Source organism: Phallusia mammillata, chromosome 4, assembly GCF_965637545.1.
Source record: "Phallusia mammillata chromosome 4, kaPhaMamm4.hap1.1, whole genome shotgun sequence".
Taxonomy (NCBI): domain Eukaryota; kingdom Metazoa; phylum Chordata; class Ascidiacea; order Phlebobranchia; family Ascidiidae; genus Phallusia; species Phallusia mammillata.
Window position 1 is genome coordinate 23,138,895 of NC_137255.1, and position 21,308 is coordinate 23,160,202.

At 36.3% G+C, this 21,308-nt stretch overlaps 6 protein-coding genes across 8 annotated transcripts; 2 read left to right on the plus strand and 4 right to left on the minus strand.

Annotated features, from left to right (window-relative positions):
- Positions 1-1,164: 1,164 nt before the first annotated feature.
- LOC145225119 (uncharacterized) lies at positions 1,165-6,609 on the minus strand. 2 transcript variants are annotated; one of them, XM_080091769.1, is made up of 7 exons: positions 6,405-6,609; positions 3,963-4,069; positions 3,157-3,279; positions 2,632-2,812; positions 1,952-2,161; positions 1,790-1,870; positions 1,165-1,394 (listed from the first exon to the last, which is right to left on the minus strand). In XM_080091769.1, exons 1-7 carry the CDS (start codon positions 6,499-6,501, stop codon positions 1,321-1,323), a joined length of 873 nt encoding a protein of 290 aa, XP_079947895.1. In that variant the 5' UTR covers positions 6,502-6,609; the 3' UTR covers positions 1,165-1,320. The 2 variants fall into 2 exon arrangements, with proteins under 2 accessions (XP_079947895.1, XP_079947894.1); XM_080091768.1 differs by having other exon boundaries at positions 1,952-2,164; positions 6,405-6,602.
- A 484-nt stretch (positions 6,610-7,093) lies between these two features.
- Positions 7,094-10,409, plus strand: LOC145223262 (NADH dehydrogenase [ubiquinone] 1 beta subcomplex subunit 6-like). 2 transcript variants are annotated; one of them, XM_080089652.1, is made up of 5 exons: positions 7,094-7,305; positions 7,512-7,646; positions 8,068-8,184; positions 9,833-9,925; positions 10,209-10,409. In XM_080089652.1, exons 1-5 carry the CDS (start codon positions 7,243-7,245, stop codon positions 10,341-10,343), a joined length of 543 nt encoding a protein of 180 aa, XP_079945778.1. In that variant the 5' UTR covers positions 7,094-7,242; the 3' UTR covers positions 10,344-10,409. The 2 variants fall into 2 exon arrangements, with proteins under 2 accessions (XP_079945778.1, XP_079945779.1); XM_080089653.1 differs by having other exon boundaries at positions 7,103-7,305; positions 7,512-7,692; positions 10,209-10,275.
- Positions 10,390-11,384, minus strand: LOC145223261 (SRR1-like protein). The gene is made up of 2 exons (XM_080089651.1): positions 10,890-11,384; positions 10,390-10,832 (listed from the first exon to the last, which is right to left on the minus strand). The coding sequence occupies exons 1-2, from the start codon at positions 11,377-11,379 to the stop codon at positions 10,435-10,437; spliced, it is 888 nt and encodes a 295-aa protein (XP_079945777.1). The 5' UTR covers positions 11,380-11,384; the 3' UTR covers positions 10,390-10,434.
- A 22-nt stretch (positions 11,385-11,406) lies between these two features.
- Positions 11,407-13,665, minus strand: LOC145223259 (glycerol kinase 5-like). The gene has a single exon (XM_080089649.1). The coding sequence runs from the start codon at positions 13,226-13,228 to the stop codon at positions 11,675-11,677; it is 1,554 nt and encodes a 517-aa protein (XP_079945775.1). The 5' UTR covers positions 13,229-13,665; the 3' UTR covers positions 11,407-11,674.
- Positions 13,666-14,676: 1,011 nt separating this feature from the next.
- On the minus strand, positions 14,677-17,885 carry LOC145223260 (uncharacterized). Its single transcript, XM_080089650.1, has 9 exons — positions 17,592-17,885; positions 17,381-17,507; positions 16,948-17,020; positions 16,504-16,699; positions 16,321-16,392; positions 15,606-15,707; positions 15,500-15,540; positions 15,300-15,438; positions 14,677-15,062 (listed from the first exon to the last, which is right to left on the minus strand). Exons 1-9 carry the CDS (start codon positions 17,769-17,771, stop codon positions 14,949-14,951), a joined length of 1,044 nt encoding a protein of 347 aa, XP_079945776.1. The 5' UTR covers positions 17,772-17,885; the 3' UTR covers positions 14,677-14,948.
- An 875-nt stretch (positions 17,886-18,760) lies between these two features.
- On the plus strand, positions 18,761-19,913 carry LOC145223263 (6-pyruvoyl tetrahydrobiopterin synthase-like). The gene is made up of 4 exons (XM_080089655.1): positions 18,761-18,899; positions 18,980-19,093; positions 19,194-19,275; positions 19,356-19,913. The coding sequence occupies exons 1-4, from the start codon at positions 18,862-18,864 to the stop codon at positions 19,551-19,553; spliced, it is 432 nt and encodes a 143-aa protein (XP_079945781.1). The 5' UTR covers positions 18,761-18,861; the 3' UTR covers positions 19,554-19,913.
- Positions 19,914-21,308: the final 1,395 nt, after the last annotated feature.

Here is a 21,308-nt window from a genome sequence, read left to right on the forward strand (position 1 = left end):
GAAGTCCACATGTAATAAAGGTTTGCAAAGCAAAGTTGTAAGTCGGACTGGGCTTGTCGGGCCGGGCTTTTCGGGCCGGGTGCGGGTTCGGGTCGAGTTCGAGCTTAGGTTTCTTAAAAAAACGGGCTTGATTCAGGCTTGACTTTACACTCTGTGTCAGTTTTTTTTTAGGAATAAATTCAACTAGCTAAGTAGCTAGTTGCTGGACCTGACCTAATGTCAAACAGCCCTTAAACGCCTTGTTTAAGACCAATTGTCTATTGTGTTTGCTTTCTTGGTCTTTTCTGAGGCTTAATGTATAGGCCTGTCAATCAAACTTTCGGCATAAACGCACTTCTCAAAAACGATTCGGATTCGAGCAGGGTTTCGGGCTTTTACTTTCGGGTTTGGGCTGGGTTTGGGTTCCAATTTTAGGCCTGTTTACAACTCTGTTGCGAAGGCCCAAAATTTGCGTTTGGTACGACGTTCAGCATGATGTTTGCTTGTAAAATAGGTTTTCTTACAGTTTACAAATACGCGGAAAGATTGAAGTCTGTATTTCGTTGATCTTTTGAAGTAACTTGTTATCTTGGTCAATCCCAGGGTTTAAACCTGTAGTATATTTTAACAACAACATATCCTTGACGTTTGCAGAGTAGAAAACAACCCTACACCAATTTAAAAGCTTCTTCCACCCATAAAAGCAAATCCCCACACGCTTCCCCCTAGCCCAGTGGTTCTCAACTCGTTTCAGGCCATGGACCATCGGCCCAACAAAAATAACATCGTGGACCATTTCTTTTTGGCGCAAGATTGAAGTACGTATACGAAACAACCACCTTGGCTTAAAACATAATTCTTTAAAACCGATTTTTAAGAAGTGAGATACAATTGTTAACAGCTAACATTTTGATACTCTTTTAATATGTAATATGCAATCATCTCAACAAATTTAGTGGACGTGCTGTGGACCACGGAAAAAGTCACCAAAAAGTGATCTATGGACCACCAGTTGAGAACCTCTGCCCTACCCAGCACAAGTGCACTGCATACAAGCTTATTTGTTCAGGAAGCAATTGCGTGTTCTCTTTATTCGAAGCTCTCACAGACAATTTACCTAAACAATTACTCAACTGATTCTTGGCATTCTGGAACTGTAAGGTCTTGAAGTTAATAAACAACACAAAAGCTACAAAATGTATTTCACGTTTGTGGTTTGGCGCTTTTTGTAGCGCGTTAGTGATGAAACAAAATACATTTAAGTGCGGAACATCAAAACGAGAAGCGTCTGCGCAGTAACATAGAAATATAAAAGCGACGATTTATTCGGGCTGCTGGAGGTTACGTCAAAGCCATCGCCATCAATGCACAAAGTAAATGGGTAGTGACGGAGATTGAGTGATATGCAGTCCAACCTGTAAAGAAATCAAATTTATTGCGAAAAAAAGCTAGTTTTCTGAAAGTTGTCTGTTAAGTATAGGCTATAAGTTATCAATAATAAATGCGTTTATTGCGTAAAGATATATATCCTTTTGTTAACTTGTTATCCTAAAAGGTACGCTATAATATCACTAGAGACCTACAATGAGGCCGTGAGCTGCATAAAACGAGCATGAAGACTTTTTTACCGCTATAACTGTCGTATTTAGATACTGCAGACGCCTATACTGCAAAATATTTTCAAAACTTTAATAGATCTATTAAAGCTCTCAGTCTGTTCGTAGATCTGTCCCCGACACTTTGAACCATTCGTAAATTCATAGAAATCAGTGGATTAAACCGGCCCCTAAATTGCCTATGATATATATACCTGCGCCTGTGCCGTTCGGTTTCGTTGAAGCGCTGCTTCTTCGTGCTTGTCGACTTTTTCTTTGAGAACCGGTGACTTTTCCTGAAAAATACAAACCAGTCATTGGATAGAATATCCATTTCAATTTAAACGACCTGTTTTTAATCACAACGATTGACTTACCTCGGCCAGTGTTCGGGGTGGCAAAAGATTGGGTGCTGGTCAGCGCTTGGGGGTAAGAGGTCACGACTTTTACAACGTTGATCTTGCCATCGTCTTTTTCTGTAATGTTGGGTCGTGCTGCTGGTGTTTCTTCTTTGATGATCGATGGAGTGGTTGGTTTTTGATTGGGCAGATGTTTTAAAGGCGTTGTGTGCGTGGTGGTCGCTGGAGCTTCTGGAGTGTCAATTTAATGTTTAAATGAGTCACACTTGCCAACTCTTTATATTAAGCTAACAAGTTCATGTTTAAGGAACCAAAACAGTTTCAAACGGCTGTTGGCAAGTGTGACTCATAGTGCTGGATAAGGATTTGGTTGTTATAGCGTATGGTTGACATTTAAAGCAGATTTTACTTGGGGGGTTGGAGGATTACCCTTTGTGCCAAACGAAGACCTAATGCAAGGTGTCATGTTTCCCGATGAATATAGTTTAAAGTCTAAAAAACCTATTTAACGTTTCATGTACTTTAACCACACACAATTTTGCGCACTATAAAAATGCCTATAATTTATAAGTATATAGAATTGTTAACACGCGTTCTTAGAGCCCAAAAGCGAAATATAACCATCAAATCAGTTCGGTTGGACATCTCGTTTAACCACTCAGACTCAGTAAAAATCAAGGGTGAAAATATAAACATACCGGTGGTGGCGCCACCTGGCGGCGAACACTTGACATCGGCTACAGGCGCTTCTTCAATCTTCCAGTATTGCAACCCAGGCTTATGGCGCTGCGGGTGGTTGCTTGCTCGGCACTGGTAAACACCCTCGTCTTTAAATTCGGCCCCCCGAATAATCAGAGTGCTTCGTACCACGTAGTATTCCTAAAACGATTTTAGAGTTGTCTGATCACAAAGTGTGCATACAAAAACACTTACAAAAATCTGCGTAAAAGCCAGTATTTCAATATGAAACATTACTTGAGGCAGAGTTGTCATACATTTGATACGTTTAGAGCTGACGTCATTGTGCCTACCAATCCTATACAGTTAAAAAAGGAAAGTGACAATATATAGTCTGCATTTTTCTTTTCAAAACTCTCGCGTTTGTCGTGCAGACGCTTAACTGTAATTACAGTTTCAAAAATCCGCGCCGAGTTTGTACATCGTTGGGTCGTAACGAAATTATAAGCCCAACACTTGTATCAAACGTCAATTATCTATTTTACCTCAATTTCCACAACCATTCGGTCGCCATTGTTGAGTTGTTCAACCTCCTTGGATGACGTCACCGATGACGAAGTGTTTCGAAACCACCACTTGATTTCGAGAGCACTCGGGTATTTGTTTACCTAAAGAATATTTTTTGGGGTTAGACATCAAGTCGATAATGATAAGCTGCAGACAGTGCACACTGCTCCGACCTATAAGGTCTCATCAGTGCAGCTGATAACGAGATTTTACATTCAGTTTGGTTTAACATATTTTTGTAATAAGAGATACGAAGAAAGATTCTGGAAGTTTCCGAGCTTAAAAGAGTTGAAAACCACTGACATGCAAAGCATTTTTATTGAAATCAGTTGTATTACCTGTCCAAAGACAAAATAAATGTTTTAATGTATTGGTTTTGATGCCTGTTTTGATCAGTTTTATTACTAGACTACTGATCATTACGTAATCTATAGGGAATACCAATTTCGTCACTGCGTGCCATATGAATAATGTATCGGACTCAGTGTCTGGAAGTTCATGTCAAACAAGTGTGAGCAGGAACTGGGTTTCGCGCCTGTCTTGTTACGTCACACAGAATATTTTATGACGTCCGTCCCTCCGTCCAGAAAGTGTATTCCTGGCCCTTATTCAAAATTCGAAATTGGCTTAAAGCCTACAAGTATAATAACAAACTGGCGACCTCAATATATAAACCAACACCTTACCATAAACTGAATGACAAAGCATATGACGTAAAGTTTTAAAAGCTGCAGAAAACCGTAACTGTTATTGTTGAATTAAAATTGAAATATTTTTTTCTTACCCGGTGAATAACTTTGCTTCTCGCCACACACGTCATTCTGATTTCACTTCCGCATTCCGAACCCATGACGTCATTCGGTCTTTCCACAATTTTTGTTGCCACGCCACCTAGCGGAAAACAATATTGGGTTAGTGAATTATTTATGGGCGAGTTCGAAAGAATCGTTGGTTTGCATAAAATGCAAGTAGAATGCTGCTGACAGTATGCCTAATATGCACAAGTTTAAAGCAAAAATAATTCCAGTTATTTGTTGTTGTTAAGCAAAGTTAATATACAATCAAATTATGTCAAAAATGAAATAAAAAGTCCAATCATTTTTAGCAAATATGCTTTACAACAAACACTTGTCACGAGTACAGTTTGCGTTAAAACTGTCTGAACAAACGTAAAAATTAACTAATTTAAGATGTACTTCCATAGGTTTCTTTACAGCATTGCTGCTGCTTGGCAAATTTGGTTAATTCACACAAGGCTTGAAGTAGCTATTTGTGATGTACTCAATTTTTCCCAATAAAGTGAAGTTGGCACCAAATTAAACTCTGCTTTACAAAACGACCCAACTAATCGAGTAAGAGCCATGTTTTTTTAAATCTAACTACTGAACTATGTTGCACTCAACAAAGCAAAGCGACAAAATAAATGCCGAAAACAACAACATTTAAAGAAACCCATTCAATACACCTGGAGTGTGATAACAAGCAACTCAATTAGTATACCCGAGTGTCAATCAACACCGGGTTGCAATTGATTTTAGTATATTTGGTGGCCGCCCAAGGTTTATTGATTGCTAGACAGGTGGCATAGCTACCTTACTGCCCTGTTTTTTCTCCTGTTTTCAGCATGTATATCTCTGACTAAATTTGAGGTGTATTGATTTCTTAAAAACTTCATACGACAGAGTCTTTGTACGTATATGTAAATGTTGTACCAGAACAAATGGACTTGACAAGTGAACCATATATGTGGACATCATCAACGTTCTTAAAGTCGATGTCGTTTAGATTAATCAGCACTTTAACGTTTGCAATGTTGCACCACCACCAGTGTGCGAATTGAAAAGTGCTTTTAACACGATCTTTGAAGAGTCGCTTACGTCCATTACTGTCCATTCACTAGCTTTTAGACCGTGATTGAGAATCGTACGTTGTGTGCAATTGTCAAGAAAGCAAAACAAATTAAAGCAAAACTAGAAACAATTTTACATCTAAGACGCACTTCAAATGACACAACTTTTGAACGGTTAAAAACATGTTTTTTCTATCCAAGTTTTAAAGGAGTAGCTATGAACATATACAACATACCATTAAAATAAGTGCCACAAGCATGACTTGATGAATTAAAGGTCCATTAGTAACTGTGTTTTGTATCAAAAAGGTTTGAAACACGATTCTATCTTTACGTATGATTTCCATTCATCGTTTTTTTTAATTCCCACCCGCTACTACAATCCTCTAACGTTAATATAATTCCGCTTTCATTTTGGTTGAGGGCCAATGCAATGTATGTTCTAGTGACATCTAAAACAAAGATCCCGCGGTCTATAAGACAACAAAGATAATCCCAAGCACTCAGCGAATCGGAAGAGGCATTAGCGGCATGCACATATCCGCTCTAATGGTACAACAAGCGTGCTGACAATCAATAAGATTTCGAAGGGCTTTCCGTTTTATACTGACACATGTAATGAAAATGTTCGGCAAACTGAACCCGATTTGTACCACGTGCATAACACGTTAAAGTAGAGAAACTATTTTCTTGTAACCTTTTTATCGATACCAAATACCAACCAATATTGTTATTTCAAACAAAAAGCCTAAAACACACTATTGGCTAAATGCTTGGTGTCTGTTTGTAATTGCATGAAAGCCTTTGACCGATATTTTTCAATGCGTGGCTGAAAACGCCAAGATTATTTTTGGTGAAATAAGAAATATAGTGATTACAAGCCTTTCAGTCAAATTCTGCACACCTTATATAGGTGATCAGAGCGCATGACGTCAAGTAAAACGTTATCGCCCCTGTTTAGGAAGTAGGTTAGCTTATACGATCGACGCACACACTTTCGAACTTCTGGCTAACAATAAATCAAAATGAGGTTTCATATAGGTTGTTGTTTCTGCTAAAGCTTAAGGTTCAAAAGCACATAGAGGTTGATAAATTTCATTTTCCTATTCAAAAGTTGGTTGACTCAGAGCGCTACGTCCGCCCTTTGTTTCACTTTAAAAATAAAAAAATGTTTATACTAATCGAGTTGTGAGTAATGAGACCTGAATATCTCCAAACCCATTTAAGTGCAACGAATATCATTAGGTGCCAAAAATGAAAAAACTAGTTGTAGTGCTTTAATCATTCAAATTGCTGAAAACACGTTTTAAGTTTAGAGTTTTTTTTTAATAGCACAGTAACACTTCGATCAACACACAATTTAGAACAAGTTCTTACCTTTATTGTAGAGCACCAGAACCACCAAACAGATTGTCATTAGATTGTTCAATATCATCTTAAAATACGTTTTTGGTTCTAATTTCTTAAAAAACATCGAAAAAGTTTTACATAAAATAGTTTATACACAGTTGGTTGACTGATTCTAAATATTTATACCGTCCTTTTCTCACAATACTCTAGTTTCTTTCAATGTACGTGTGTGTCAATAGTATATCCGTTCGATAGTAAGGTCCTGTTCGTTGCCCCTTGACTTGCATTGACTTTCTTTCAGCGCACGCAATGCAAGTTCTTCGACACAGCTGTCGAAGGAACGAAAAAGGCTGCCATATCTTTCCCTCTCTGTCGTTCCCTCAATCGGGCGTTGACTGCATAAATCTCACTATCAGAGACTTGGTTAATCAGATGAGATGTTTGAAATTAAAAAAATGTGGTAAATCATAACATTGACTCGCGTATATTTAAAAAAAAGTAAAAAATCCAAACACTTCAATTATTTAACATCCTTTTCCATCTGTTTTCACATATGAAACTCAAATATAACACAAGTTCCTTGTTTTGGTGTATCATTAATAACATAATAAATTTCGATTGTCTTTGCTGCTTGCAAACAAATGATTTGAATTTTGCATGTATTATCATAGATTATTTTATGGTATTATGATATCTATGACCAGACTGTCATGGTTTGCTGCCGATTGTGCACGGTTGATTGCGCAGGGGTGACCAATGCTTGGCAATCGGCGGTCAACTGGTGAAAAAATTGTGATTTTTGGTTTGGCGGTTGGATTTGCCTTGTTGGGAATTAAGGAAGAATCGCACTGCTGCCTTGTGCGCAATGGCGGTCACCGAAGCTGTTGCAGCAGGCATGTACAAAGATATGGATCGCCTGGTTGAAATGGTACAAAAAATAAAGACGTTGTTATCATTATATTTTTGTTATTAGTTTCGCTTAAAAAGTGTTAACCGTTTGTAATTGTACCAATAGGTAAAAAGCTGCGCCATGTATTTCCATGCACTCTATTTGGTCAATTTGAACAGTTGTTTTTTTCGTGATTTATGTGTTCCAAATTCCAATATAACACAAGTTGTTTCTATATTTGTAAGAGAAAAAAGGGGGAAATTCTCAGTGCATTAGATGAACAACGACTTCGAGACTACCAGCTACGGAGATTAAGAAGATTGTGGTTAAAAGACCAAATTCTGTCTGCTAGAGAGCCACTTCATCCTCCGAAAAAAGAGGTGTGTTGCTGGTTGCGACATGCTATTTTTCTTTTAACAGTACTAGGTTTGTTTTAATACAGTAAAACCAATGGACAATAAAAAAATTCTTGGTAAAACAAAATCAGACAGTTCAAATAAAGGAATATATATTTCGCCTATGTGGCATTATCAGTTCTTGGAAATAAAAATAAAAATGAGTGCTAAAACAAATACGGTAAAATAAATATATAAAAGCAGTAAAACAGTTTAACAACAAAACAAGGTTTGTTTTAATATCAATTGTTTGGAAGGTTTAATATTGATGTCTTAAGAACGTCAAAATGTTTATATTAAGTTGTTTTATTCTTATTTTGGAACACTATACCTGTTGTGTTCGGGTATAAAGAGGAATATAATGGCCAAAATAAAAGTGAAATGTGACATGATTTATTTGCTTTAGGGATTTTTTACCAAACTGTGGGCAAGAGAAGAAGCTTTTTGGAGTCGCCACTTAAAGTTCAGACAATTTTCTGGACATTTTTACCATGGGCACTATGGGAAGGTTCCTTTACTTCTGGTAAATGAGATGCATTGTTTTGTGACTGAAGTATTTTTAATATTTTAACCAGTGTTTCATACCGGAACAAAATAGTTATGGGTCCCCTTCCCTGAAGGGGACACATATTGATTTTACTCAAATTGTTTTTGTTTTTTTTCTTTTTTTTCTTCCCAAAGTTTGTCCGACTCGTTTTTCCATCAAATGTTTAATGAATTTGGCTGAAATTGGCACAGATGGTAGATATATTCATGTAGATGTGCATCCCACTTTGTTTTTGTGGATAACCCCAGTATTTACCCTGCTAGCCCCCTAAAATGGGTATTTTTCCCCCAAAGTTTGTCCGACTCGTTTTTCCATCAAATGTTTGATGGATTTGGCTGAAATTTACGCAGATGGTAGATATATTCATGTAGATGTGCATCCCACTTTGTTTTTGTGGATAACCCCAGTATTTACCCCGCTAGCCCCCTAAAATGGGTGAGTTTTCAAACAGTGTCAGAATTGGCTGAAATTTAGATTTCTTGTATAGTATGCCATTTATAGGTGTCGATTGTTGTGTTCAACCCTGTAGTCCTAACATTTACCCCACAAGCCCCTAAAGTGTAAAACGTATTTGTATGTTACTGGGCACAACAAACGAAAGATTTCTTTGGCACAATAGTGTTACAAGGGCAACCAGTTGTATGTTGCTCGTTGGTGGGTTGCTTGGTGGTCGTTTTTGTGCCATAGCAGCTAGGGGCTTGTTAACAGCCCTATGACGTCAGAAACATTGAAGGTTGTTGCTCAAAACACCTCTAGTGGTCGAAATTTTAAACATTGGCGGATTGGACTGAAATTTTGCAGTACTATTGATTGAGTCGTTGTGGTTTTTATATATTTTTTAGTTTGTGTGTTGAACCCAATTAGTTACCCTACTAGCCCCCTAAAATGGGTCAGTTTTTTAAAACGTTAAATAGGACATACTTCAAACAATATCTGGGGTGAATCTAATTTTGTAGTTTGTATTCTACATAGTATTATTATTTAAGCCCAGTGCCGATCACTGTGTTTTACCTTACAACACCCGACTTTCTCATGGTTATCTCTTGAATTGCATTATTTTCAACTTTGCATGTGTGGGGACCCATGAGTTTTTGCCTGCAGAAACGACTAAGGTGATAAAAGACGGTGACTAATATGGGACCCAATAAAAAATAAGAATAGGAAATATATTTATGTTTTAAAATAGGTTATAGTGTATATGCAAGGGCAATATGTGCTAAGCCACCCTTCTAGTTTAATATCCCTTAACATGTGTCATTAAAAATCAGATAGTTGCATAACATCATCATTGTAACTTTTATTAATCAGTATGACTTGACAATGTACAATTTCAAGCAACCCTTTCCTGTTAAATGTACACAACAAATAGTAGAATAAAAATAATGGTGTGTCATTCTGGTATTTAGAATATTTTGTATTTGTTTATTTTGGCTGAAATGTATATGTTTTGTTCTGGTATGAAACACTGGTTTTAGCTAATCCAGCAAAAGGCATTTTAAAGTAACTAAATACTGTTGGCTATAATGCTGTTTTAAACAGGTTAAATTGCACGCATGTACAAATATAAGTTAAAGTTAAGATCCTTTATGATTAGATTATTAAGATATTTTTGTATTGTTTATAGTTATACCGAGCTCAAAGGTGGTTCCGTTCATTCTATGGAGTCATGATTATTCCATCTTTCCCTTTGGTGTATTTTTTGACACATTACAAGTTTGTAAGTACAATTTTCTGTTTTAGTATTTAATTCCAGTAGTCACATAAAAATGTTTTACTACGTTCCGCTGTGGTTTGGGACATTAAAACTGTTAAAAGTGGATAATTACTTCCTTGAAAAGCTATGTACCCCCATTGTGAAAAAAATAGTGATTTGCCGCCGCTGTTACATGAACTAGTCAAGCTACTAAATTTCTTAAAGATCTTTCACAGAGCACGCTGAGAACCGGTTGTAAATACTGCTGTAGTGAACAAGACTATAACCGTTGAAACACTTTTTGCAGGAAGTTCCAAACTGCTTCTACCGCACCACGATGCACACTTTCCCAGGTGACAAACATTTCAAAAGTAAAATCAAGGACCTGGAGTTTGACCCAATTCGATATACTTATGTGAACCCGGAAAACAAAACAAAATGAACTGTTTTCCAAATCTAAAATGTATCGCCTATTGATGACAATAAAGTTCTAGTTGTGTGCATTTAATTTTAGTATCGTAGTGCAATATACATCACAAGAATTCATCCTCATAAACTGGACAAATGCTGTCCCAAGTACCATTAAAATCTAATTTAGCTAAGGATTTCGGATTAAAAACAATAATTGCAGTGTCATTAAATACAGCATCATTTTCTTGCCACACTGGCAAGGTGAATTCTCTTAAACAAGAATGTTCAACAATAAGGTAAAGGTATTTGAACTGTTCTTTGAAAATTCTAGTAGGAACACCTTCATACATGGTTTGAAAACTATTTCCGACAATAACACAGTTTTTTATTCCATGTGATGACCAGTTTTTCCACAACAAATTGTTGTACAGCCACTTGTCACAGTGTATCATATAGAAAAGCGATTTTTGAGATGGTCTTTTCGCTAATTCATTAGTTTCCATGACAACAAACCCCAAATCTGCAAAACATAACAAGCTTTAAGGTCAAAATAAAAAACATTTAAATAAAATCAGACCTTCAATTAATGTTTTGTCAACTTTTGAAAAAGCAGGGTCAAAGAGTAAACATTTTGTTTTGCTAGTGGAATTATCTTTCGAAGCAATAATGTCCTTTTCAATTTCATCTTTAATTGTTGTCCAGTCAGCTTGACTTCCCTTGGGAAATTTTAAAATAAAACTGCATAGAATTTTTAGGAGTGCAAGCTGGACTGCAGAGACTGTGTTAGTGGTTGGTCTTCCAAGTCCGTAACAAATAACTTCTTCAAAACGAAAGTGTTGATTTGTTTGCCTTTGAAACTTGATTGCTTCAGACATTTTCTCTATCACTGTTTGGCAAAACTTTGTGGCAAGTAGATTTGTTACTAGTTTGTAGACATAGGTGCAGTCGTACGCTTTAACGCTATCACAGTCTGCATAACAAGGTAAAGCGGGTTTCTTTCCATTTTTATGTTTTCCTTTCCTGTGTCTTTTGTAAGGGATCATTGTCCATTCACAAGCCTCATTCATTTTGATATAAGTTTTTTAGTCGTGCACCTTCAAGTAAAAGGAAATTTTACAGCGATTTCGCCCAGTTTTGGGGTTACAGAATACACATTAATATTGCAACACAATAGTGTACACACTTGCATTTTACTAAAAATTCTGTGGAAAAGTAGATTGCACATCATTTATTAAGGCATTGGAAGACTTTGACACAATTTGCAATTGACACTTGACATTAATGAGTAGCATAGTGTGGAAACATGCTGCATACACAACTGTATCAAAAAGCTATTTTGCAATCATAATGAAAAGCACACATTTATTTGTACCAGTTTAGAGATCTTGTTATGGCTTTGCACCACTTGTTCATAATAGGCTCATATTTTACCCGTACTTCCTTATTTGGAGAATACGTTTTGGTCACATGCAAAAGTTCACAAAGCTGATCCTGGCTTTGCCAAAACTTAACAGCAAGGCCAGCAACAAAGGCAGCACCAAGAGCAGACATTTCACTGTGTGATGGCTGCTGTATTTGCTTATCTATTAAATCGCTTGTCAGCTGCATAACAAATGAGTTTACAGAAACACCACCATCACAAACAATTTTATTAATAGCGAGGCTGGTTTCAGAATTCATTGCATCGAAAAGCTGCTTGTTTCGAAATGCCAAGGACTCCAGCACAGCACGAATTACATGACATGGCAGGGTGTCTTGTGTTAACCCCATAATGCTTCCACATGCCAAGTAGTCATTAATTGGTGCTTGGATGCCTGTAAATGCTGGAACAAAGTAAGTTCCACAAGATGATTCACAGTCTGTGATAGCTTTTTCACAATCATCAGGCTTGTTTATCATTCCCATGCCTCTTAGCCATTCAACTGCTGTCCCAGCAGTATTAGCGCTGCCTTCAGCCAAATGTGTAATCTTGCCATTAACTTTCCATCCAATGATGGGGTAAAAACCAGCAACGGAGGTGTGGGGATGTTTTCCAACATTTAAATCCAAAAAAGCTCCTGTACCAAGAGTTAATTTTACATCACCAGATTTGAAACAGCACTGGCCAAACATAGCACCTTGCTGATCACCGATAATACATCTAATTGGGATTTCTGATCCAAAAAAGTCTGCATGACAGGTGCCGAAGTCTGCATCGGTGTCCAATATTGGTGGAAACATTGCTCTTGGTATGCCAAGCAAATTAAAAAAAAAACCACTCCAGTCAAGAATATAAGGATCATATAAACCTGTGGAACTGGCACAGGAATATTCTGAAGCAAAAACTTTCCCATTGGTCAGTTTCCAAACAACCCAGGTGTCAATGTTTCCAAATCTGACCTTTCCTTCCTTACCAAGGGTTTTGATTTGTGGGTATTTTTGCATTAACCATAAAAGCCGTGTAGACACATGCTGTGTCCTAAACCTTAATACTGCAGCAGCAAGAAACTTATCTTTTTGTGTAACAACATGCAAACTTCGAGACCCCACACGGATTGCTTTCATGAGGTAGGAATCATTCCAAGATTTAGAAATAGAGTCACCCCTGGTGTCTTGCCATACAAGAAAATTGTGAATAGGTTTTCCAGTTTCTGTATCCCAAACTATAAACGTTGCACGTTGGGTTGAAATACCCATTGAAACAACTTTAGAGGCTGGTATATCTGATGTCTTTAAACAGTCATGGATAACCCATTGAATGTTTTTCCACAAAACTTCTGGATCAATTTCAGCTGCTTGTGGTTCTGGGTATAATGTTTCCAATGGAGTTGATGATTTTCCAACGATTTCAGCTGATTTGTTGTACAAATAACATCTTATGTTTGTGGTTCCAATGTCCAAAGAAAGAACAAATTTTTCTTCCTTACAGCTTTCCATGCTTTGGTACTAATAAATGAATCAAAGCATCAGGATTCAAAAGTTAGTACATAAACCCGCTGTGGCAAACTTTGCTAGTTCATAAACGTCATGTAGGCCTTTTTCATCCGCGCATTCTACCCACAAACCACAAGCACTGCAACAATTCGACCTTTGAAACCTTTTAGACTAGCTCACTGCCTTTGCAAAGATTTCGCTACTAAATCAAAACGACGTAACGCAGATGTTAAACATTACATGTGTCGACTGTCGACTGTGTCCACAACGGATTCTCAAACAGCGCGCCATAGGCGTCGGTCGGGAAAATTACCAGACACAGGATGTAAATATGTGGATGGACGATCCAGATTTTGGCACCATACGTTTAGGAAGTATTTGAAACATAGTTAGCGCCTAAGTAACGATTAGTCAACAGCTTATGTTCAACATTGCACTACACTATGCACTCAACCAGTGGCGTATCTAGAATCGTTTTTAGGGGGGGGGGGGGGGGGGCAACAACAAGTGCGCCACCTTGCGGTAGACTGTGTAGACCTCTCTGTTAGCACCTGTTGTGCCCACTAAACTCGCAATATCAACTAAATGCTGGTTAGCCTAAGGCCCTGTGAAGCCCTTACTCTTGCTGTAAGTAACGAACGTTATAGTCACGATTCGATCGTGTTCATGTAACACTTTTTAACACTCGGCACAGTTGTTTCCTCTTAATCATATTGTGAATTATCTTCACTTGTATGAGTGTGACGTAACAAAGGTATTATAAAACCCATTGTAACGTCATACGCGCAGTTGGACGCCAAGTGGCCTGGATTGGCATTCATTGTTTATTGAGATGTGTGACGAGCATCAATGCGTTACGCACATTAAACAAAATAGCGCACATTGCTATTCACAGTTTTGTCTGAAATTACAAGATTTAATACCAAAAACAGCCGGTCAAAATTTCTTGCGGGGAGGGGGGGGGGGGCATGGCACCTTGTCCCCCCCCTAAATACGCTAGTGCACTCAATACTTTTAATGCAAATGCCGTTCGTTTTCTTAGGCGAAAGCTGCAAGTTTTGTAATTTCTTTGGAAAAAATAATCTATTTTCAGTTGTAAAAGCTGAAAACTCAAATACACAAAGGCAACTCGCCGAATAACCGTCATATTATAGCTTTTCACACAACGTAAGCATAACTGGATAGTAGCCCAGAAAAAAGCTTCCAAACGTCAGAGAATATGCACCGCTATGGCGCTATCTAACGAGCAATATGTACGTCAAGTTCATTTTGACCAACCAGTGGCCATTTACCTACCAAGGCTTTGGGAATTCTCCTCGACCACTAGTTAATATATCGTGATATATAGTCAAATCGCTAGTTTTATGTCAACTTTGGTAAGTTAAAGCACAAATATCGTGAGGCTACATGAAGAGTATTTGTTTTTAATACTCTTTGGTAAAACAAAACAATGAAAACGACAGACTAGTTTTAATTCTAATAAAACAACTCCGGAAAATAGTAGACATTGTCTTCAATGAAATTAGTGACATTTTAAACCCAGCAGTTGCTTAAAATTAAAAAAAAACACTGATAAACATGCTAAGCACAAATCAAATCACAGTAACCATAAGAAGAGTTCTTTGTCGTGGAATGATTTTCCGTACAATATGAGAACGAATTAAAGAGGATGTATAAACGCATCTAAAATGATTAACGAGAACAACACAGGTGTCAGTACAAATTACGGAAAAGCAACGCCAAAGAAACCATGTCCCTCCGAGTTAAAGCACTTGTAAGAACAAAGCAGCGCTCGCACAGGTATTACAGCATTGTTGCATTTCCCGATCTTTAGATCCTGAAAAAAGGTCACCATCATGCTGAGTTTTTATAGAGTTGCTTCATAAAAGTGAAAAAAAGAGAATTAAATAATAATAATAATAATAAAAGCATTATATAACAAACACTTTGTTACAAAATATAGCTTTTCTATCCAACATTGTAATGTGTCCTTTTTATGCCTAGACTAGTTGGAGGTTACTGTACTGAAGGCTGAAGTAAAGAAATATATGTTTGTTTTTAGTGCTAACAGTACCTTTCCGGCTTTTACAAACTTAACACATTCCAGCCAAGTGTTAAGAAATGCCTCAGAGCAAACAGCACAGCGACTTGCTTGTGACAACATTTCCCTAACACCAGGAAAGTAACGAATCATTTGTCGAATAACAGATCCCCTAAAACCAAATAATGCATTAAGAATAAAGGGAAACTCTTTGAGATAAATAAACATTTTACTTGGTTTTAACTTCTTTCATTACAAGGCGGGCAGAAAGTTCCTGCAAAACAAAAAACAGAATAGGTTCATGTCAAAGTTTCTTCCCTTTGGCATTTGCTGATTTACCTTGAGGGACAAAATTTCTTCCTCTTGTACAGAATGGACAGGGAATTTTTCTAACAAAGGATTTGCTTCACAGTAAAGCTCACGAAGTGGGATATTGTGTGTCTTGAAAAGTACAAGCGTGTTAAACTCCACATTTGGACAAAAAATGACATTAAACTCTGTATAACAGGGGTTTCAAACTCGTGGTGGTTCAGGGCCGCATTACAGCTTGAAAATTATGCCAAGGGCTGCATGTGATTTTACTATCTTTTCCAGTGGTAACATATGAGTTTCTATTTGTTAATTTAATTTCTGTAAATGTCTGTTTTAAATAATAACTTTCACTTTGAAGGGTTAAAAAATAATATATTTGAATACATATCTTAAAAAATACTACAATTGTTGTTGAGTGTTTGAGGGCGCTGTGGGCCACATGCGGCCCGTGGGACACAGGTTTGACACCTCTGCTGTATAAGATACTTTGTAAATACAAACAATAAATATAATCAACTATATATAATCAAGTTTTGTAAATACAACAAAAATAATAAACAGAATCAGTCAATAAAACTTATCAATAAAAAATTATCAAACCTGTTGGCATATTTCAAGATACACTTTAAAAAACAGTGATCATTGATAAGTATGTTGATTGTCAGAAGGTCAGATACTGCTCAATCAATTTATTCTAACCGTACAAATATATTCAAATCTACTTTTAAACTGAAAGACATACTTCTGTTGGAAAAATTCTCAATTCATTTCCAGCCACATCCAATACATGTAACTGACGCAATCGACCCAAACCCTGTAAATATTAAAGAGTGTTACTTTTTTAAGTAGTTCTGCATACAATACAACTAAATTGTCGAGTAACAGATATAGAATTGTTTGTTTTTTGTCTTTTTTCACAAAATACCTCTGGTAGCTCCTTGATGTTATTTTGTGCCAGAAGCAGTTTGTTGAGTGATGATAAAAGTCCAATTTCCAAAGGCAGTGCTTGAAGTTGGTTGTGGGATGCATGAATTTCTAGCAATTCAGTGAGGGAGCAGAGTTCAGCAGGGAAGTATTGGAGTTTGTTCCAGTCTACACTTAAAACTTGCAGCGACTGGAGGCTAAAATATGAAAGATCAAAAGGGGCAAAACATTTGGTGTAAAAGTTTACAATTAAACATGTAGAACAGGTATTTAGTTGGTTAGATTGTTAATTTGTTCTCTTCAAACAGCAGGGTGGCAAAGAAACATAAACTTGACAGCCACCCTACAGATACACTGCTTTGTTTCTTAATTTTAGTCATTGATAAAAGTTGAAGTGTTAGTCGGCAAATATATATGATTTTGGACAACAACTAAAAATACTTACTTTGCTATTTCTATGGGTAGTGCAGTGAGGCTGTTGTTATTCAGATTTAGTAATGTGAGACTCTTCAACTTGGCTGGAAAACAAAACAAACAAATAACCTGAATTCAGGTAAAGCACATCTTATCCATATAAGAACGTGTATTTCTACAATTTATACTCATAAACATTAAACAAAGAAACATTTCTATTTCTTAAAATTGAATTATCTTACACTTGCAATGGGCTACTAATGCTTATGACAGGAGTTAATGTTTGGCAACAATTGATTTTAACAAGTTCATTGGCTCGAATTAAGTGTATGACCATAAATGGATGTTTGAAATAGAATATACTTTGTGTGAAACATTATTAAAAAATAGGTCTATTTAGCTTTGTAAAGAAAAACAGTTTGGTTTTTTTGCCAATCCAATTTAATTATTTTCTACCAACATACTCAGAACAATTGGCGTTAATCTAACAATAGTATTTCTGAACAAGTGAAGCTTAAGAAGTTTTTCCATGTACTGAATCACAGAAGGAATTTCCTCAAGCTTGTTGTTTCCCAAGTTTAAAAATTCCAACTGAAATAAACCACAAAAAAGTCACACAAACAAAAATATCACCACAAAACTGAATGTACTGATTGCATTTTTACAAACACCTACATTTGTGAGCGTTGATAGGAAATCAGGAAAATGTGACAGGCGATTGTTTTTCATTTCCAATAGCACAAGTGTGTGCATTTGGCAGATTGGACGTGGAACATTTTGCAACTTTTTTCCGTTAAGGTTTAAATTTTTAACGTTTCCATGAAGCAAACGTATAAGCTGTGCTTCCTGTCGCATATTTTTCTTGAATGTTTACACCTAAATTAAAGGCAGTGCAGTTCGTGTACAATTGAGTTGAGTTGAGTTTATCATTTTTATCTGTCACAACGCCGGGGGTTTACCGCGGTGGTTGCTTATGACAACGCAAAATTGCTATTTATTTTCTGGAAATAGGGATTGACTTTTCTGTGGCACATTATTCTACAAATTGTTAAGTATTTTCAAAAAAAGAATTGAAAATAATTTCATGTAAAATGGTCAGATCGTTTAGTTGGGATGGGGTGAACAAATTCGGTATAAAACACACAAACATGAAAAACAGTAGAGTCCGAAATACAATTATCATCCGCGAAAACTTTTCACCTAAGTGTAATTGCAAAGCCCGGAAAAGCAATGAACACAAATGGCAAATAAAAAGGCAATGTAGCGACGGGGCTTCTGAAAAACGCGAACCCTGGCGAGGGTTTTCGAGACGGGTGAAGCTGCCATAACCCCGTCTGTACTCGGCAGTAATTTGAGTAATTCAAAAATCAATATCTTTTGTCGCTCTCCGGTTGCATTTTGGTAACCCTTTATGTGATTTAGCGGGTAAGAAAAACGCCAGCTGTTTTTTAGAATGAGGGCCCAGATGTTTTCATGTAAAATTGTGGTTTTCACTTTTTCCTAAAAAGGTCTGGGACCGTCCGACAAACTAGTTGGACAACGTTGCATCCATCGAAAAGCTTGGTCTGGTGGGGGCCTGCCATTTAGCCATTGACCTTGTACGTATGACGTTAATTTGTTCATTCTCCGCTTGAGCAATTTTTCATGTAAACAATATGCTGATGACTTGCAGTTGGATTTGTAAAGGCATGTTTATTAAATTACGAAAAGTTTTCTATTTGCCAGTGCGTGGTCAACAAATATGCGATAAAGGTAGTATTAGACAATTTTTAGTTGCATTTATATATTATCTGGCTAGGTACCAAAAATACAACTTGTATCATAAATATTTAAAATATCATACTTTATTTTAAATATTTGTTTGGAAGGTCGTTAATTTTTTTTATGTAATTGAAATTATTATTAATTCACCAAACAAAAATCAACCTATTAAAGCAATTCAACCATGGATGATTCCAATGAAGGACCAGTCTATGTATCAAGGTAGGTAGTGCATTTTTTAATATAAAAAAATGAAAGTTTAATGTGATGTAGGCTAATTATTTGCACTACTTTTTCCCCAGAAAGCTCTGTTTTTCTGCTGGTCATAGACTTCATGCCAAAGAGCTGTCAGATGAAGAAAACAAAGAAATATTTGGGAAATGTAATCATGTACATGGGCATGGTCACAATTATAAGTAAACATTAGCAAACTTTACATTTTGTTGTCCTCCAAATCTCATGCACAAATTGGTGAAACTCAAATGAAAAATTAACCCCAAATTTGACTGTTTTTAGAGTAAAGGTAACAGTGTGTGGGAAAAAGGATCAAATTACAGGAATGGTGATGAATGTTGTAGACCTTAAAGATTACATGGTGGTAAGGTTTAAAATGTTGATGAAATATTTTCTTGGCTGATGAGAGAATTATCTCTTTTTTGTATTTTTGGGTGGTGACAGAAAGCGATTATGGATGTAATGGACCATAAGTTTTTGGACAAGGATGTAGATTACTTCAAAACAACTCCTTCAACTGTGGAAAACATTGCTGTGTTTATATGGAATCAAATTGTTGCACTTATGAAAAATGAAAATGCTTCACTCTATGAAGTTAAGGTTTGTGAAACTGACAACATATCCGCTGTGTACAGAGGGTAAATTATTTTAGTTTTATCATGAATTGTTGTTTTTAGAAACTTGTTATTGTGTTGCTTTTTATGCAAAAAAAGGTGCAATTCTGAAACCTTTATTCTTCTAAATAGCTTTGATTGTGAATACCATTCCCACCTTAGAAATATTGTGGTGAATATTTAAGAGCGCATATTTCATTTTTGTGTCATTGTGTTCCTGTTGGTAGTTTGTTGGTAATTTTTGTGTCATTGTGTTCCTGTTGGTAGCAGACATTATGCTTGTTTAGTAGTAAGATGTTGTGTGTAATGTGACGTTTTGTTTATCTTAAAGCCTGCTGTGTACTTTTCTTTGTTGTCGTTGATGCAAATAAAATTTTTGACCACTGTAGGTTGTCTAAAATAGGAGAAATTTAGCACTTTACAGGGTCACTCGCAAAAACAATATTACACGCCATTTCATTTACAATGGCATGTTACCGGAACATTATTTATTTTGTATTGCAATTTGTGATACCAGAATGGGATCTTGTGATGCAGACAAATACTATTCCAATCTAAAACTTAAATAACAAACCTCTTTCTTGGACAGAAATTCTCAGACAAAGACAAGTTTAGCCCCAGTCAAAGTGTAAGATGACGTACGTAGGACGTAAACACAACAAAGAATTTTTTGCGCAATTGAATTATTGGGTTCAAATCTATAAGAAAAATTTATCTTTTAGTTCTGCCAAAAGGTAACCGAGGAAAAAAGAATTTCTGTCTTATGATGTCTATGATATATTGTTTATGTTACGCATCAGTGATTGCAGCAATGCTTGAGTTGTGGTTGATGTTGGTTTCAAAGGTCTGGACTCTGGAAGTTTTCGGCTCAGTCTACTATAGGGTCACACTAAAAGCAGAGAAACAGAAAAGAGGGAAAAGCAGGAAATCAGGGGTAACACTAAAAGCAGAAAAACAGAAAAGCGGGAAAAGCAGGAAATCAACACTAAAAGCAGAAAAGAAAGGAAAAGCAGAAACAAGGGAAATTTGTGTTTTCTAAAAGAGGGAAAAAATAATTCCAGAAAAACAGGAAAAGAGTAAAATTTCTTGTTTCATAAGATTTTAAAATACGAAAAGCAGAAAATGTTTCTTTATTTGTTTTTTTGCCGTTTTAGCTCTTAAAAACCATTCGAAAGTGTTCTAATAGCCGACACTGATTGTGTCAAAATACAGAAAAGACGGGAAATAAACAAATAAAAAACATTTCTTGTTTTTCAGTATTGGACACAACACACAATCGATGTAGAACACTAATAGATCACATTCAAATGATTTTTACGAGTTAGAAAGGGGCTCCTCCAAAATACGCAATCTATAAAATGTTGATGGTTAGGGCTTTTAGGGTCTGGGTAAAGGTTTATAATAAAAATAACACTATAATTTAGTTTTAGATTTCCAGTTTGGACTTAATATTCTCATATGTGTTGAAAGTGGTACTAAGCACTGTATGGTACCACATGTTAACACTAAGAAAATTAGGTCCAAAAGGTATCTAAATTAAATTATAAAGTTATTTGTATTACAATCCCTCACCTTGACCCTTATAGCCGTAGATTGCGTATTTTAGAGTAGCCCATTAGAAAGGTATAAAAAACAAATAAAGAAACATTTCCCGTTTTTCTGCTTTTCGTAATGAAACAAGAAATCTTACTCATTTCCTGTTTTTCTGGAATTATTTTTTCCCTGTTTTAGAAAACACCAATTTCCCTTTTTTCTTCTTTTCCTTTCTTTTCTGCTTTTAGTG

Bases quoted from the DNA above. Each gene is read 5' to 3' on its own strand.
- LOC145225119 (XM_080091768.1), bottom strand. From the start codon at position 6,501: ATGTTTTTTAAGAAATTAGAACCAAAAACGTATTTTAAGATGATATTG. The intron at 4,070-6,404 runs GTAAGAACTTGT...GTTTTCCGCTAG, and splicing joins TCTGGTGCTCTACAATAAAG to GTGGCGTGGCAACAAAAATT. The intron at 1,871-1,951 runs GTAAGTCAATCG...TGTATTTTTCAG, and splicing joins CACCCCGAACACTGGCCGAG to GAAAAGTCACCGGTTCTCAA.
- LOC145223262 (XM_080089652.1), top strand. From the start codon at position 7,243: ATGGCGGTCACCGAAGCTGTTGCAGCAGGCATGTACAAAGATATGGAT. The intron at 7,647-8,067 runs GTGTGTTGCTGG...TATTTGCTTTAG, and splicing joins TTCATCCTCCGAAAAAAGAG to GGATTTTTTACCAAACTGTG. The intron at 9,926-10,208 runs GTAAGTACAATT...CACTTTTTGCAG, and splicing joins TTTTGACACATTACAAGTTT to GAAGTTCCAAACTGCTTCTA.
- LOC145223261 (XM_080089651.1), bottom strand. From the start codon at position 11,379: ATGAATGAGGCTTGTGAATGGACAATGATCCCTTACAAAAGACACAGG. The intron at 10,833-10,889 runs GTCTGATTTTAT...TATGTTTTGCAG, and splicing joins TGACAAAACATTAATTGAAG to ATTTGGGGTTTGTTGTCATG.
- LOC145223259 (XM_080089649.1), bottom strand. From the start codon at position 13,228: ATGGAAAGCTGTAAGGAAGAAAAATTTGTTCTTTCTTTGGACATTGGA.
- LOC145223260 (XM_080089650.1), bottom strand. From the start codon at position 17,771: ATGCGACAGGAAGCACAGCTTATACGTTTGCTTCATGGAAACGTTAAA. The intron at 16,393-16,503 runs GTATTTTGTGAA...TAATATTTACAG, and splicing joins ACATCAAGGAGCTACCAGAG to GGTTTGGGTCGATTGCGTCA. The intron at 15,439-15,499 runs GTAAAATGTTTA...ATTTGGTTTTAG, and splicing joins ATGAAAGAAGTTAAAACCAA to GGGATCTGTTATTCGACAAA.
- LOC145223263 (XM_080089655.1), top strand. From the start codon at position 18,862: ATGGATGATTCCAATGAAGGACCAGTCTATGTATCAAG. The intron at 18,900-18,979 runs GTAGGTAGTGCA...CTTTTTCCCCAG, and splicing joins GGACCAGTCTATGTATCAAG to AAAGCTCTGTTTTTCTGCTG. The intron at 19,276-19,355 runs GTAAGGTTTAAA...GGGTGGTGACAG, and splicing joins ACCTTAAAGATTACATGGTG to AAAGCGATTATGGATGTAAT.